This window comes from Daucus carota, chromosome 3 (genome assembly GCF_001625215.2).
Source record: "Daucus carota subsp. sativus chromosome 3, DH1 v3.0, whole genome shotgun sequence".
NCBI classification, from domain to species: Eukaryota; Viridiplantae; Streptophyta; class Magnoliopsida; order Apiales; family Apiaceae; genus Daucus; species Daucus carota.
Window position 1 is genome coordinate 45,352,166 of NC_030383.2, and position 17,051 is coordinate 45,369,216.

General features: G+C 32.7%; 2 protein-coding genes and 1 long non-coding RNA gene across 3 annotated transcripts; 1 reads left to right on the forward strand and 2 right to left on the reverse strand.

Annotated features, from left to right (window-relative positions):
- The first annotated feature begins 528 nt into the window (after nucleotides 1-528).
- Nucleotides 529-3,769, forward strand: LOC108211961 (patatin-like protein 1). The gene is made up of 5 exons (XM_017383692.2): nucleotides 529-761; nucleotides 2,185-2,366; nucleotides 2,512-2,668; nucleotides 2,777-2,938; nucleotides 3,037-3,769. The coding sequence occupies exons 1-5, from the start codon at nucleotides 597-599 to the stop codon at nucleotides 3,562-3,564; spliced, it is 1,194 nt and encodes a 397-aa protein (XP_017239181.1). The 5' UTR covers nucleotides 529-596; the 3' UTR covers nucleotides 3,565-3,769.
- A 4,848-nt stretch (nucleotides 3,770-8,617) lies between these two features.
- On the reverse strand, nucleotides 8,618-9,067 carry LOC108213638 (uncharacterized). The gene is made up of 2 exons (XR_001805333.2): nucleotides 8,928-9,067; nucleotides 8,618-8,850 (listed from the first exon to the last, which is right to left on the reverse strand). It is a non-coding gene; the product is annotated as an uncharacterized LOC108213638 (long non-coding RNA).
- Nucleotides 9,068-10,129: 1,062 nt separating this feature from the next.
- LOC108211542 (uncharacterized) lies at nucleotides 10,130-12,045 on the reverse strand. The gene is made up of 3 exons (XM_017383171.2): nucleotides 11,588-12,045; nucleotides 11,375-11,504; nucleotides 10,130-10,546 (listed from the first exon to the last, which is right to left on the reverse strand). The coding sequence occupies exons 1-3, from the start codon at nucleotides 11,933-11,935 to the stop codon at nucleotides 10,314-10,316; spliced, it is 711 nt and encodes a 236-aa protein (XP_017238660.1). The 5' UTR covers nucleotides 11,936-12,045; the 3' UTR covers nucleotides 10,130-10,313.
- Between the last annotated feature and the right edge of the window lie 5,006 nt (nucleotides 12,046-17,051).

Genomic DNA, 17,051 nt, shown 5'->3' on the forward strand with positions numbered 1-17,051 from the left:
ACTTAAATTTAGCACATCACGCGTTTTATAATCGCTGGACGGGGAAAATAATTTTGTTCTGTGCTTAAAAAATGCTGAACATAGATTATAATCGTGGCCGACAGTCAGGAGATTGTGAGTTATGTCACGACCTAGACCCTTATATAAATACGGTTTTTCTGTGGTGTGCCCATGGGCACACACTAAGCGCTAACTTTCATGAGTATGATGCATTTTTATTGGTCCTCCAATCATAAATATGGATGGCCCCCCTGCATTTGCACCAAGTCCACCAATAAAAACCCACCAAACTCATCAAAGTTAGTGTTTATTGTGTGCCCTTGGGCACACATTAGAAAGACCCATATAAATATATATTTTTGGGTTTAAATCAGGATGGAAAGATAAACCTCTCGTAGTCTGTCAAAAGAGCATACGGGGAGTAACAAAAAAATACTGGACTTTACACATTTGAAAATGACTCTGCAGAGTAGCTGTACCTGCCTTGCATTAATTATTTACATACGAGTCCCAAACATTTAAACTCTTTGTTTTTAAGAGTATAAAACAGGGAAGAGTATGTTAGGAAGCTGGTAAGCTAAACAGCAGTTTTAGTAATGGCATTGTTACGCCCAATAGCAACTGCTCTTCACTGTGCAAATAAACCAACTAGTCATCAAACAACAAAAGGTAAGATCGTAACTGTACTCAGCATCGATGGAGGGGGCATCAGAGGCATCATTCCTGGAACCATTCTCGCCTTTCTCGAATCCAAGCTTCAGGTTCTTTAATCTTTCTTATGCTTGCTATATTTATGCAGAATAGCAGTACATTGTAGCAGCGGTGGATGCTGTCCGGGCTCGGGGGCTTAGAGCAAGTCCAAGAGTGCCCTAAATTGGTGCTCTAAATCAAAATTTAAGGCATTTGAAACAAATGAGTGCTTCAACAATGTCCTAGCAGTGCCCTAAATCACTAGTACATCCAAAAAGTGCCTCATTTTTAAGGCACTACTAGGCATGTCCTAAACCAAATTTCTCAATAAAATATTAGTTTCCCTCCATTCCACTACATCTCTCTCCTCTTACTTTTTCACTTCCCTCCAATGCTAATTCAAAAAAAATTATTAGTTTAATTATAAGGCATAATTATAAGGCATGTTGTTGGAGTTCATACATCAATGATGTCCTAAATCACTAGGACACTATTTTTTATTATATTTATAAGGCACTTGCTAGGACATTGTTGGACTTGCTCTTAGAGCAAGTCCAAGAGTGCCCTATATTAATGTCCTAAATCAAAATATAAGGCATGTGAAGCAAATCAATGCTCCAACAATGTCCTAGTGGTGCCTTAAAACACTAGGACATGTAACAATTGCCTTATTTTTGAGGCACCAATATGCATGCCCTATTCAATAAAAAAATAGTTTCCTACCATTCCACTACATCTCTCTCTTCTCTCCTTTTCATTTCCCTCCAATAACAATTTAAATATATTAATATTTTAATAATAAGGCACAATAATGAGGCATGTTGTTGGAGTTGATATATGAAGATGATGTCCTAAATCACTAGGACACATTATTTTATTATATTTATAGGGCATTTGCTAGGACATTGTTGGACTTGCTCTTAAGCACTCATGCTCAAAAAGAAGAAAATATTAATAGTAAAATTAAAATATTACGGATATATAATTTTCTCTTTTAAAAAAAATTAGTAGTATGCGATAATAGATCGATATGTATGATCTTGTATTTAACATGGATAATTATTAATGTTTGAGATTTTCTTACTAAAGTTTTATAGAATCCATGTTTCATCGGAGATCATTTCTGTTCTGCAGATAAAATATCTTATAAAACATGTTTCATAAATATTATTATTTTAATAAAATTTTATAAATCTCAAACATTTACATTACATATATATGTATATATGTTTTAAACATTTATGTTTTGGAAACTAACCGTGTTTTATATGATAATATATTTAATAATGTTCTATTTATAAAATGTATGAGATCTGCAAAATTTGAATAAAATATCAATATTTGTAAAATATTATTTGAAAATAATATGTTTTACAATATTTTAATATATCAAGCTATATTTTAGCTAAAGATTAGCTGAAGAACACACGGACTCCAAACTCCAAAGACAACGATGAAACAAAACTTTTTTTTTACATGCATTATTATGTATAGGAACTGGACGGGCCAAATGCAAGGATAGCAGACTACTTTGATGTGATATCTGGCACAAGCACAGGTGGCCTGGTCACTGCAATGCTCGCAGCTCCTGATAAAGATAACAAGCCTCTCTTTGCTGCCAAAGACATCAACAAATTTTATTTTGAACATGGACCCAAAATATTCCCACAGGACAGGTACATATTTAACACATTGCTTCTCATTACTGAAAAAAAAAATTATTATATCTATGTATTATCAGAGGGAAAATAGAAGTAACCGAGCTGATCCTCAAGCCTTATTAATGTACTGAAGGAACTTATTTTGTGTTGTGCCTTATAGTGCCTCCGCGACTGGGCCAAAGTATGATGGAAAGTACCTGAGATCGATAATAAAGGATTTATTAGACACCAAGACCATGAACCAGACTCTTTCAGATGTGATCATTCCGACTTTTGACATTAAACTGATTCAACCTATGGTGTTTTCTACAAGTGATGTATGCGGATTTCTTACCATACCAGTCATTTTTGAATTCTGATATATGCTATTGCTTAGCTTATGATAAATTGATTAGGCACTGTTTAAAATTCAAGTTTTGATGCAGGCGAAAATAAAAACATCAAAGAATGCATTACTAGCAGATGTTTGTGTGGCCACTTCTGCAGCTCCTACCTTTTTACCAGCACACTACTTTGAGACTAAACATGAAGATGGGAAGACACGGAGCTTCAATCTCATTGACGGTGGAGTTGCTGCAAACAATCCCGTAATATTACTGTGCTTGAGTGCGATTTGGTTATAGTTGTAAAATATATCAAACTGATGCTAAACAAATTTTTCTTTGTTGGAACTATACTCCTGCAGACTCAGGTGGCTATAACCCATATTTTCAACCAAATTGTGAAAGGACACTTTGATACTGTGGATATCAAACCAATGGACACTACGAAAATTCTAGTTGTATCACTTGGAACCGGTACAGCTAAGTTTGAGGCGAAGTACAATGCCACCATGGTTGCTGAATGGAGTCCGATCAATTGGATTTTTGATAAGGGAGCTACCCCTTTGATCGATGTTTACAGTGCTTCAAGCACTGACATGGTCGACATTCAAGTTTCATCAATGTTTCAAGCCCTTGGAGCTGAGAAAAATTATCTGCGTATTCAGGATGATAATCTTACAGGGACTACAACATCAGTTGATGGAGCAACCACAACAAATATGGAGGCGCTCGCTGACATAGGAAGTAAGCTGCTGGAGAAGTCAGTAGCCAGGGTGAATGTCGATACAGGGGCATTTGAGCCTGTGGTCGGAGAAGGTACTAATTCTGATGCTCTCACTCGCTTTGCCAAGTTGCTTTCTGATGAAAGGAAGATCCGCATAGCTAAATAGGTAAACAGGATGAAAGTTGTTACTCTCAGAGAAAATATCAGTTGGTTGGCTATTGTACTTTTCTCTTGTTTTTTTCCGGATAATGAGCACTCAATTAGGTAGCCAGTAATTTTCCTTCTTCACAATGTAGTGTTCTCTGTAACAGATAAAAATTGGTGCATCAAGCATCATACTTTTATTAAATGAGCAACAATTTTCGAGGGTATATTGTCACTTTAGTAAACATAGTTAAGAACAAGCTTAAAAAAGATTCTTATCTTTCCAAATTAGAAGTGGATATATAGATCCAATCATTTAAGTTGAAATCAGCATATATAGTAGATATCCATGTTATTGGCGAAATAGGCACCAGTTGCTGCTGTGCACTCAGGACTAAGTCTGCTTAATACAATTAGCTGTAATTTTTGTGTCTTCTTGGGTCCGTGCCAGCCTTTTAACTTGAAAATCTCAGATAGAAGAACTTGAACAAATCTCCCTTGTTTATAACGTTGTCTTTTTTTATAATTCCAAACAAGTAGCACAATATGTATCACTTTGCAACAAACAGTCCTTTATATACAGTTACACCAGCAAAAGTTGTTATATAAACATGAAAAGAGCAAGCATTATTTAATAGTGATCCTAAAAAAATGAAAGAGCAAATGGAGTCCATCAATCATCAGGGAATATCTCTTTATTCAGATAAAGCAACATATCTCAAAGAATTTAGTAGCGGCGTAGAATTGAGGGCCAAGATAGCAGAGTTAAACAAGATAAAGGAAGACCTGAAGCAAGCAAAAGAAGATGCCAGAGACTCATGGTCCAACTGCAGGCCTCTGATTCACGTGCTTGAAAAGCTAGAAACAGACACTGAAATTGCAAAAAAAGGGTCAGCAATGTTTAGTAGTGTTGTCTCAGAACTTCAATCACAACTTGAGGCTATTAAAATGAGTATCAAGTCCATGAGAGATGAGGAACTCAATGTCACAAAAATGATCAATGAGATAAATGATGTTTTAGAAGAAACACAGGAAGAGATGGAGGAAATCTTATCAGAAATTGATGAAAAACGTTGTGAAAGGGAAGAACTGACACTAATGCTTAAGATTAGAAGGCAAACTCTTGACGTGTTGCAACTAACTCACAGAGCATTGAGACTAGAAGTGGAATGTTTTGGGGCATCAGCTGCAGAAGCACTTCAGCACATAGCTAAGTCAAAGAATGATAGTACCACAGTTCAGCTCACTCTAGAAGATTTTGATGCAATAACAAAGGCAGCTGAAGAAAATACTTTTCTTCAGGAATGGCGTGTTTCTGCATCCACAGAACAAAGATTTGCAACACAGAAAAGGCGAGACTTGTTTTTTAAAAGATTTGTTGAGCTTCATCGCCTAAAGTCATATCAAAGGAAAACAGATTTGGAGATATAATAACAAGAGCTGAGATTTTTGTGCAAGAAGCAAATGAGGATACGGAAATGTTATGCTGATTCCAAGTTAGTACATGAGGAAAGTGTAAGTAGCCAACAACTGATGTATTTAGGGAATTTTTGTGCAGACAAGGAGAATATGACGTGATGAATAAAAAAACCTAGTACAGAGACGAAAATGATCTCATAGAAGTTTTTCCAAATTTAACCAGAGGACTGACATTTTCAAGGAGAAGGTGACAGTGGTTTAAAAAACAGATTCTTAATAAAAATTGAAAGCTTCTGTATTACTTTGAAAGTTCAATTGTTACTGGATAGAGCTGTCTCATCCAGATATTGTATCGGTGACTATGAGGTAACATATAAAATATTTGTGGCCAAACAACTGGAATCTGCTTGTTATGTTCCTCATCTTCTTATAAAATTAGTAGATAAGAGATGTTCACAAAGATGCCGTTAAGATCAAAGCCTCTTTTCATTTCAGCTATTGAATAAAACAATCACAACACGCCTCTATATTATAATAGAGAGATTTGGACTGCATCGCCTAAACGCATCAGATAGTAGACAGCAAAACAAGGACAAGCTACGGCAATTTAGACATCAGCACAATCTGAACAAGATACTCAACACACTAACATTATATAAATATCAAATGGGGCATTTGAACAAAACAATGGACGATTATCAATATAGAGCTGGAGAATCACTTGATCCTTGCACTAATGTCTTGGAAATCAAGATGGCAGAATTACTTGCAACGAAGAATGAGCTGAAGCAAGCTAAAGATGATGCAACACAGTCATGGTTGGACTCTAGGCCACTCATTGACAAGCTTGAAGAGCTCCATACAGAACTCTCAGACAGGAAGAGCCAAGCCACCAAGGTTAAAAATGACATATCAGGGCTTAAATCTCAGCTCCAGAATACAATTATTAGCATCCGCACAAAAAGGGAGGACGAAGTCAAGCTCACAGAACTGATCAACCAAATAAGCCAGTCACTGGATCACCAACGTGAGGAAATGGAAAAAATAAAGTCCGAGACAGATGAAGAAGACAGGGAAAGATTTAGGCTTAAGCAGGTACTTCTTCTGAAGAAACAGACTCTTCAAGCATTGGAACTTACCCTTAGAGCAGCACAGACCGAGTCAGAAGCTTTTAGTGCTTCATCTGCCAATGCAATTCAGCATATCAGTCGGTCACATGCAGACAATAGCGTAATCAATCTTACTCAGGCAGAATACGAGGCACTGAGAAAAGAAGCACATGAGCAGACCTCAATGGCAGACTGGCGAGTTTCTGTGGCCATGGAAGAAAGAATGTTAGCTGAGAAAAGTCGAAAACTTACTCAAAAACGGTTTAAAGCGCAAAAAAGGGACATCATGTTAACCAAAACACATGAGAACACAAATGTCAATGAAATTGTTGCACAAGAGCCAAATGATTCAAAAGTGAAGGTTGGAAGCCAAGTCAAAAGTAGACCGAACAACTTTCCTCTAGCCCGAGCCAAATTAATGGCAAAGAATCAAAAGAATTCAAAACAATTTGACAGATCAACAGGTAGTCACAAACGAACAGTGAGGAGAAAGAAACCATCTTTGTTTGCCCGTATAAGAGATTTTCTTGTACGCAAAATAACTTTATGGTTTTAATGGTTTCAGATGTATCAAAGAAGTAGCAATTTATTTTTTTTCCTGCAATAAAAGGCTACAAATCTCCGCTTAAATAATGCTCATAGTAGGAAAATGCTTTGAGTCAGTATTGCACAAGCTTCTACTTACCCTTGTAATTTTTCACACATAATCTTTAAATCAGTTTGCATTCAGTTTTATTTACTTGTACTAGTATTATGCTCTGCGAAAATTCCTAATGCCTTGACACTGAAACTTTGTTTGTGAAATGCTGATGGCTTTTTCATGGTATGGAGGGATGTTACTATATTTCACCCGAAGCATGAGATAAGAAACTTTTTTTCAAGAAATGATAAAACATCTTAATATTATTAAAATTTCAGATCGATCAACTCAGCAGCAGGAAGCGAAGCAACAAATCAAGCATTCGAACAACTAAAATCAGAACAAAATATGTGGCAAAAAAGAAGAAGATCAGAACAAAATCATCTCTCAAGGAAGTAACATCAATAAAAAAAAAAAGTTGAGCGGTTAAACAAACACACCTCATATAGATTAGGTGCAAGTAGGTTAAGTAAGCTGAAACTAAAATAAAATAAAATATATCCGTGATATTCAAATCTGTAATGGGTGATCAGGATCATGACAGGATCACCCAATCAAACAAAATATATTTCGTGGAATGAAGATGAAAAGGAAAGCAACTGTGAGTGTTCTGTTAGTAAAAGAATGTGTTTCAATTTGATAGTTATAATTACCGAATTTTAAAACGATTTTTCAATGGTGTGTTCGGGCTTACATGGTAAGCACTCAAATTTATAAGTTTGGGTGATTTTCGTTGGCTCCCACTTTGATAGACTCCTTGTAGATTCAACAACCAAACCAATCAAAATCAACTAAACTTATAGAATTTGATGTTTAACATGTGTGATGGCACATACCGGACAAACTCTATTTAAAATGATTCTTATAGTTTAAATTTTGAAAATCGTGTGAGGCGCAAAATTTGGTGATAATTATTTGTATTGAATTTTAGGGTAATGATTATAGTTTGAACTTGTAATTTAGTGGCCAAAAGTATCAATGTATTTTAATAAAGTAGTTGAACTTTTAAATTTTCAAGTGACTATCATAGTTTATACTACCTCTGTCCCACTCTATATGACTTTTTCACTGTTTACACATACTTTAATGTGTTTGATAGATGAATTTTTATATAACATTTTTTTATAATTTTTATTTTGTATAAAAGTTTATGGTTTAAATTTTAATAAAAAAAAATATGAAAAAATATTATGTGCAAGTACTTCTTTTACCTACCTAAAAAGTGTGAAAAAGTGATAAGATCATATAAAATGGGACGATGGGATAGATATTTTTTGATGATACACAATTGTAATTCAATCATATAAAATATTATCAAGTTCATATTCAAATTTATCCTCACAGAATATAATTTCTCTAATAAAATTATATTTTATGTCATGACTATGTCATGTAGTGTATAATCGTGCACTTTCGTGTTTTGTATACTTAACTTATACCCGTTCTGTTTAGAATCCTGTGGATCTAATCTCAAACTCATATCAATCTCAAACTCATATCACTTCAAAAGTGTTGTGTACTTTTCGTAGTAATTTCATTTACATTTAATATAGATATATTAATAAAGTAAATTTTAAAAATATATTTTTTGTTAATTATTTATATGTATTATGCATGAATTTGTCAATTTATATTATATGTATACGCACATTTTTTCACCAAAAAATATACCAACTTATTTGTTATACTTGTATATAAGAACTCATATCCAAAACTAAATTCACGTGCACGTTTCGTTATCGTATGCTTTCGTGTTCGTCTGCCAATGAAACTCAAACAGTGACTTTTCACCTCGTGTGTCAAATTATAAGATCTAGCCTCGTTATGTTACAAAATTGAAAGTTGGATTAAAAGAAATCAACCGTCAAAACTAATGTAACTGAAAACTTTTTAGAACATCTATCAGCTCAAATATAACAAAATGTCACTAACAAAATAATGGAAATTTGATATTTGATCCACTAGATCGGAGATGGCTATTAAAATTCACGAGATAAAAAGTAACAAAACGCAATAGCAAACAAAACTGAGTTATACATGAAGAGACAGAATTAAGTGTGTCTAAAAGCCTGATACAAGATGAATCTAGAAGCACCATAAACTGAAGCAGGCCAACCAGCAACCAGATAAGCAAGAACAACTGCACGAAACATAAAAATCATTTTAAGAAAGAAAACATCAAATAAATATATGGCACACATATAGACTACTACTTACCAGTCATATATGAGTTTATATTTTCCGGGAGAATCCGATTTGCTGCCAGTGTTGTCCGCGGACTGCTTATTGGCTGCTTTCATCCCACCGGCTCTGTATGTTTATATAAAGCTTCGTATAACTCATTTTCCCTCTTTATATGCCAACCAAAGATACATGAGTTGCCCATTCTATTGTTAGCCGCCGAAGGGGGTCCTCTCACACTAAAGCACGAATTATAAAAATCAATATAAAAACGTTACTGGAGTGAAAATTGTATTTATATATACTGTATATATCAATCATCATGTTCATGACACTATGACACTAAGGCTTGAAAGGTTTTTGCTTATTCTTTTAATCATACTTTCAATAAGCATAAATTGAATTCTAAATCTAACATTCCTCTCATTACCCTTAAAAAGAAATCAAGAATCATAGCCCTTTATCATATGATCTAGCTACCAGATCACCTGATCTCTTAATTGTACTTCTCATGAGTTCTATAATTTTAAGACGGCCAACTCCAAGGACAAACTCTATATTGACCACAATACTCTGTCCCTTTCTGGACAAGATTGCGTGCAAATTATACCAGTAGCATCATATCCAGAAGCCAGAGAAGTTCATATTACTATAGTAGTCAACAACCTTTACATAAACTTTATCAATACTATGAAAAAGCGACATAACAGCATAACCTAACCCTAAAAGCCGCTACTTCCCCCATCCCTCTTTTAAATAAAACTCAAGCCAAAATTGTTGTGAACTTCAGGCATACAATGAATTAACACATTGGTTGTCTGCTAACTTACTCCAACATCCCATCTGTTTCAATATAACATCACAAGTAGACATACAGAATGATGACCATGATCGCAAATAAGAAACAAGGAGAGAAAGGAGGAAAAGGAACAAGAAAATAGGAAATACTCTCTCCGTCTCAATATATCATGTCCCTTTTGACGTTTAACTAGTCAAATTGACTACCCTTTGACTAAAATTTATATATATTATATAATTTAAAAGAAAATTATTAAAAATATCATCAAAAAGTAAATCTAGTCTATTTTAATATGTAACTTTCTATTATCTAAAATAATAAATACAGTACATATTTTTTAATAGTTGGTCAAAAAATAGTCAATTTGACATCTCGAAAAACAAAATGGACATGTAAATTGAGACGGAGGGACTAGGGAGTAAGGAACAAGAAGAAAGAGGGGAATAAAAAACATCTCGTACGTTCTCTTGTCAAACTAAAATCTTAGATTATGCCACAACATATTCAAAAATTCCAGAAGAACAAATGAACATATTATTACATAAGTGGACATACAAACATTCTTACATAACCTACTAAAATAAATTAGCATCTTGCTAATATAGGAATTTAATTGCAATAGGTTACACTTCCTCCGTTGCAGTTTGATAGAATTCTGATAGTGGTTCCATGACTTTGCACACAGGCATGGCCTCATTTTTGCTTAGAAGCTTTAGTGATGGATGAACCTTAGCATCATGCATGGACACAGAATCTCCAATATCAAGACTGCTTACGTCCACTTCAATTTTAGAAGGAATGTGCTCAGAAGGGCATAGATATTTTAGACTATGTCGTATCTTGTTTAAACTACCTCCTGTTTCACACAGAACAGCAGTAATTAGTCTAGATGATGGGTGTAAGTAATAGTTATCAACGGTGTGAAAATAAAAATGAGGGGCATTGGTCTCTCTAATTTTTTTTCTTGGCTAAATTATATCACCACAAAAAATCTCATAAGCAAAACATATATAAATAAGAACAAGCAAATTTTAGATAGCTTAAACAGAAGATATAATGCAGAACAATTTCCCCTATATGTTCCAAGTCTATGTTGATACAACACCATCATCGGTAAAGAGAAGCAAAAAGCTTTTTGTGTGAAAAGACACAAACCCAGAAATGACAAGTTCAATATGCAAAAACATTACAAAAACATTGGCCAAATGTCTCTTAAACTAATACCTAAGTAAAAACTATATTGACGGCATTAAGGATTCTGCAATACTGATTTTTTTTTTTTTTACCGCATAACCTGGCTTTACGCTTAAGTGCAATTTTCACGACTGTGACAAGTCCTATCAGTATATACTACTTATAATTTCCTTTGTCCTTCTAAATAAGGTGTCAAACAAAAACCTGATCTTATAATCAGATTGAGAAACAATTACCCTCTTAAGCAGCCATGATATATGCCTCCACAACAGACGACCAAGTACTTTGAAATGTTGATAAAATAACAACCAACAAGTGATACAAGTATGATCATATAAGACTAACAATTAATCGATCCTCATATATTGATAAAAAAACTTATCAAGCTTAAATGCTATCCGATTACGAATACTTCACCTTCATAGATAACAAGGCACAAAATTCAATTAAGAAATGTCAAGAAAACACAGGAAGAAGCAAAAGGCCCAACCTTTTTCGACCCCGATACAAGAGTCTTCGCCGTTAAAGACAATAGGCACATCGACCTTCAATTTCGAACCTTCGTCTAACCAAACAAAAACCAAATTGAGAACCTTTCCAGTTTCAGCATCCCTGTGAACCTAATTAAACAATCAAAAACAACAAAATTAAAACCCAAAATACAAACACACAGACATTTACAGTCATTGAACAAATGGGTTACCTTGATAGGAAGCACATTTCCGGATTCAAGTACAGTAGAAGAACCCGACCCGGCCCGAATCTGAAGCGAAAAAGTAGTGGAGCAAAAGAAAGGGAGCTGTACAGTATCGATCACCGATTGAATCTGATCTTTCTCAGTAGTAATCAAGTGCTTTCTCGAAAGTGCATTGCCAACGGCGTCGTCTAAGGCTAAAACGACAGCTGGGATTCGACCTTGAGCTCTCTCTTTAACAGCTAATCTTTTTCCAGTGAATTCTCGTGGGATGGCTTCGATAGTATGGTAGGATCTTGATGTGTGTGCGACTCGTTTTAGAGCATCGCCGGCGGCGCGGCGCCACAGTGAGATCATTTTCCGGCGAGGGGAAATTAGGGTTTTGTGGGGTTGATTAAAGGGTTTAAGGAACGGAGCTATTGGGCTGTTAAGTTGGTTATTGATTGATGGGATACAATAGGCGTAAATGGGTTAATGATATGCTGGTCTTAAGTCAAAAGCCCAAGATCTTGGTTTTCATGTTTCGGCTTCTCAACGTCCAAATGAACTACTAGATTTTTATTTTTTTTTGAATAAAACGTACTTGCATTAATCAAACATTATCAGTTTGTAGTACATGCTCAATGAAATCAGGTGCAATGACATGCCATTCACCTGTATCTGACATAGAATACGTAACTTTTGCCAACACATGAGCTATCATATTCGCAGACCTATATGTAAACTTAACTAGCACGCGATCAATGTGCTTCATTATAGAAATACAATCTGAGACAATAGAACCAAAATAAACCTCACCAGGTGTACCATATGCATCAGCTAAACTTTTTGAGTCTGTTTCGAACACGCAGTGAGTAATGATGAACTACTAGATGTTAACAATGTTAACAAAAGCATGATTGAAATTATGGATTTTAAAGCGAAAAATATATGTGTGTGTAATAAATAAAAAATGGGTTTAGGGTCAGATGTAAGACGAGAACGGATTTAAAATCAGAATATTAGTTTGAGTTAGATTTTTCAATGATCTAAATTCTTTTATTTTTCCAAATTTTTTTTTGAATAACAATCACTGATAAATCATTTTTATTTTATTACTATAATTTTAAAACTAAGAGGTCGTTTGGCTGGAAAAGGGTATGTGGTGGGAATCACCAATCAGGTTGAGATGGTATAGGGTTCATGAGTATCGTTTCTAATATTATGTGTTTGGTTGAGTGGTGGAATGAATGTGGTTGAATTAAAATATTTATGAGTTATTAATTGTAAATTAATTTAAAATATCATTACATAATTTTTATATATTTTGAGTCATTTATTTCAATTTGCATTAGTAATTTACATGAAATGATATAAATAGCAATAAAAATAAAAGAAAAAGAATTTTATTCCCGAAATCCATGTTTCATACCAATCTCCTTGTTTGGATATCAAATATCTTGTCGGGTTGAGGAATGAGTTTGATGAAAAAGAATTTTTAACCAAACATTATGTGTTTGAAATGAATAAAATTCATACTTGATATCAGACAAACCCGAACCAAACGACCTCTAATAAATCGCTAATAAGTCAAAATTATCCAAACAGATATTTTAAGTTTCGAGTTTATCACATTAATTTACGTTAAGACATGTCACAATTTTAAATTCCACCAAAAGCAAACGGCATCTAAGTCAGTTTCATTTATTTTTGGGATAATAAAATCAAATTGGAATATGTATTTATTTTGAATATTAGATTTTAAATTAAAAAAAATTGAATTCTCATTTCAAATTTTTCAAGTTATATTAGTATTTGAGAGTTAGGTTCCATAAAGTACACATCTTGCAATATTAGTCATAATTTTTTAATTTAATCATTAATAATATCTTTGATTATCAAAATTTATATATAATTTATTATTTATAAATAATATTAAACATCACTAACATTTTTCCATTTTAATTATTAAGATCATTACTCAAGTTATTAATTTTGTTGTACTTAAACATAGTGTCATGCAATTATAAAAATAATTGCTTTGCTAAACATAATTTTTAGATTGTTTGATGTTTAAAAATTTTGTTGAACGAAAGAAATGAAAATTGTAACCAGTAAATTATAATTTATTTAGTTTTAAAGAATGCGGACTCCCCAAAACTCCACTTTGAATAAGATGGACTCGATGAAACTTTACTCTGATATATGATTGTTCTGAATTTCAAACTATATCACTTAATCCTACTTCAAGTTTTAGTGAAATTCAAATTTCTTAATAAGCCACTTGAAAATCAAAGCCTCGAAAATTTTAATAAATTTTTTGACAGAGAAACTCTTATATTATGATATAAATGGTCCCACAACAAAAGTAAATTTTTGATTTCATTAAACAAGATCGAGGAGTTCTGTTTAAGTAAGAAAAACACTTTTATTTTTAGGAGCGTGTTTGCAATGAGTTTTTATATCGTACTTTAATACATTTTCAATTTTAAATTGAAAAATATTTGTTGCATATTAAGTTAGAAGTAAGTTTAAAATGAGAAATAAGTTAGAAAATGATTTACTGCCAGTCGCCAGAAGTTCGTAGGATGTTAGCTTATTTTATTTTTTTTGATTTTTTAATAAAATCAATTTCTACAAAAATTAAAAATATCAAACTATTAGCATTATTTATCTAATAAATCATAAATCGAGTATAATATAAAAATTACCTAAATAGACAATTTAGACATTTAAACAGAATACTTATCACATTAAGTCATAAGTCATAATTTAAAATTGTCTCAAAAGGTTTTAAGATACATTCGAAATACAACTCGTTTTAATACAACATTCACTCGGTTTATAAAATAATATAGAGCAAAAATCTATAGAATCCACATTTTATTAGAAGATAGAGTTCATTTATGTTCTGTCAATAAAAAATGTTGAGGCAAAACATGTTATCTTGCAAAACATGTTTCTCAAATATCATTATTTTAATAAAATCTTACAAATCTCATATATATTTACAAGTATCATATGTGTGTGTTCGCAACATGAACATGTATATCCTGCAAGCTAAGCATAGCACTATGGAATATTATATTTTGCAATGTTTTACTTGTAAAATGTATTAGATCCATAAGATTTTTAATTAAATAATGAACTTTATGAAACATAATTCAGAAAATAATATATTTTGCAATATTTTAAGCTATATTTCACCTGCAAAACATAAATGAACTCCATGAACTCTAACTATAAGTGGACTCTAAAGAACTTAACTAATTAAATAATTTAATTTCAACTTTTTCGTTAGATAATATTTTTAAACATCGAATAATTGAAAATTTATGATCAACACATCTATTTATTATTATTTTTTAATTTCACAAACTCCCTACCCTGCTCTTACGTGGCTATTCGCATCCATTGACTTCTTCCAATTTATAGTGTGCATGTTGAATTTGATTTTTCCTGCTAGAAGCCTAGAACCCTCAACTCTCAAGTCCTACACATATTTTGTCGTTACTTCACAAATCAAGCTAGGTAACTTTTAAAAGAAAATACTCCTTAGTCCTTACTCCTAACACCGTAAACAAATAAGGAACACGTACACACCTAATATGGCATAATACTATGTGCTTCAAATAGCTAACCAAGCACACGTTTATCTTTTTTACAAAGTCAGTTATAAGTTACAGTAAATAATTAACAACTGATTAGTAAAGTCAAATAATGTTGGTTACCTATGAACTTTCAGTCCTCTAAGAAACCTGTGATTCCATTTATTTTAACGACTGTATCTTAAAAATGCACGTGATTTCGGTTGAATTTGTTTGATATTTTCTGCGTTCAAAACATGCGATGCAAACCCGAGCTATGCCCACACGATATTTTTGATGTTAACTCATTAATATACTAAGTTTGAGCAAGCTGTTGTACTCAAACTCATGTAAAAATGACAGAAGTGAAGAAAGCTTGAAAAAGAAAAAGACAAGAGGGAAGGATATGATAGATGTATATTTATAGTGTTGCAGTGGGATGTCATCGAAGGATTAGTATATACTCTGATATGTATAGTAACTCCAAAAATGTACTGTATGTATCACATTTAATGTAATAAGCCTCTCTGCACGCAATTGCTCAACAACACACTGTCACCACCACCATCTGACTTGCTTCGTGACGGAGAGTCGTCATGGCAGGGACCCGTAGACACACTCCCTCCACACATTCAAATTTGTTTTGTATACTTCTTTTCATTTTTGCCCTAATTACTTTATTTTCATTTTCTTCGAGCGAAAAGTAAGAGACCCTAATATTTTTTCTAAATTAATTTAATGGTTAAATTTTTAGAAAATGTTACGTCATCAATTATCATAATGAAATCATATATATATTTATAAAAATTTGAAATGATAATATATAGCATGCTATATTTAAAATATAGTCAATCGATATAGTCAATACCATCACGACATATTTACATGTTCAGCGAATGTTACCTAATGTCGGTACGGGTCTAATTTGATCGACTATTATTACCAACCATATTGAACATACTTTAAGACATTATATTAGTTATATTGGTAGTATGTTACTGATATTTTATGTTGTTACTCTATAGAATATATCATTTCAATATGATAATAAATGACATGAAATATTCTTATAGATTTCTTATAGACATGTAGAGTTTCGAATAATATAGCTAATATTAAGAGGTTCACTGTATGTATAGACAAGGAGAATTTATCATTAGAGTTTGAGGTTTTCTACATAATCTCTGTATCTTTTATTTATAATATGTATTAATGATTTTTAACTAAATATTTTACATAACGAATATGTATTAATGATTTTTAACTAAGAGTTTTACGTATCGGAATATGTAAGGGAATAATTATTCCATTTGTGTCATTTATTTCTATACATTTTTTTCTACCACTCGACACGCATTTTAATGGTCGTATAAAATATAGCTCTGTAACTTATTTTTAAAGTTTTCTTTCGTAAATTAAGTTACAGAATAATACTCCCTAATCAATTGTATACGTTTCTTTTTCACTGCTCGACACGCTTTTTAAGGCTCTTATAAAACATAGTTTTATAATTTTTTTTTTTAAATTTTCTTTTTTTGTCTAAAAGTATAAATGTTATATTTTTATAAAAAAAATCTTAAAAATAATTCACAGAACTATCACTAAAATTCGCGCCGCGCCCCCGTCTTCCAATATAAACTATTGAGCGAGACGACGGGAGTATGTTGTACTCCCTCTGTCCCATTTAATTGTATACGTTTCTTTTCAACTGCTCGACACGCATTTCAATGCTCTTATAAAACATAGTTCCGTAATTTATTTTTGAGATTTTCTTTTTCTGAATAAAAATATAACATCCAAACTTTAATTCAGAAAAAGAAAATTTCAAAAATAAATTACACAACTACACTCTACAGGAGCATTAAAGTCCGTGCCGCGTCCCCGTCCCCCAATGTATACAACTCAGG

Bases quoted from the DNA above. Each gene is read 5' to 3' on its own strand.
- LOC108211961 (XM_017383692.2), top strand. From the start codon at position 597: ATGGCATTGTTACGCCCAATAGCAACTGCTCTTCACTGTGCAAATAAA. The intron at 2,669-2,776 runs GTATGCGGATTT...GTTTTGATGCAG, and splicing joins TGGTGTTTTCTACAAGTGAT to GCGAAAATAAAAACATCAAA. The intron at 2,939-3,036 runs GTAATATTACTG...ATACTCCTGCAG, and splicing joins GAGTTGCTGCAAACAATCCC to ACTCAGGTGGCTATAACCCA.
- LOC108211542 (XM_017383171.2), bottom strand. From the start codon at position 11,935: ATGATCTCACTGTGGCGCCGCGCCGCCGGCGATGCTCTAAAACGAGTC. The intron at 11,505-11,587 runs GTAACCCATTTG...TTGTTTAATTAG, and splicing joins GAAATGTGCTTCCTATCAAG to GTTCACAGGGATGCTGAAAC. The intron at 10,547-11,374 runs GTTGGGCCTTTT...TGTGTGAAACAG, and splicing joins TTGTATCGGGGTCGAAAAAG to GAGGTAGTTTAAACAAGATA.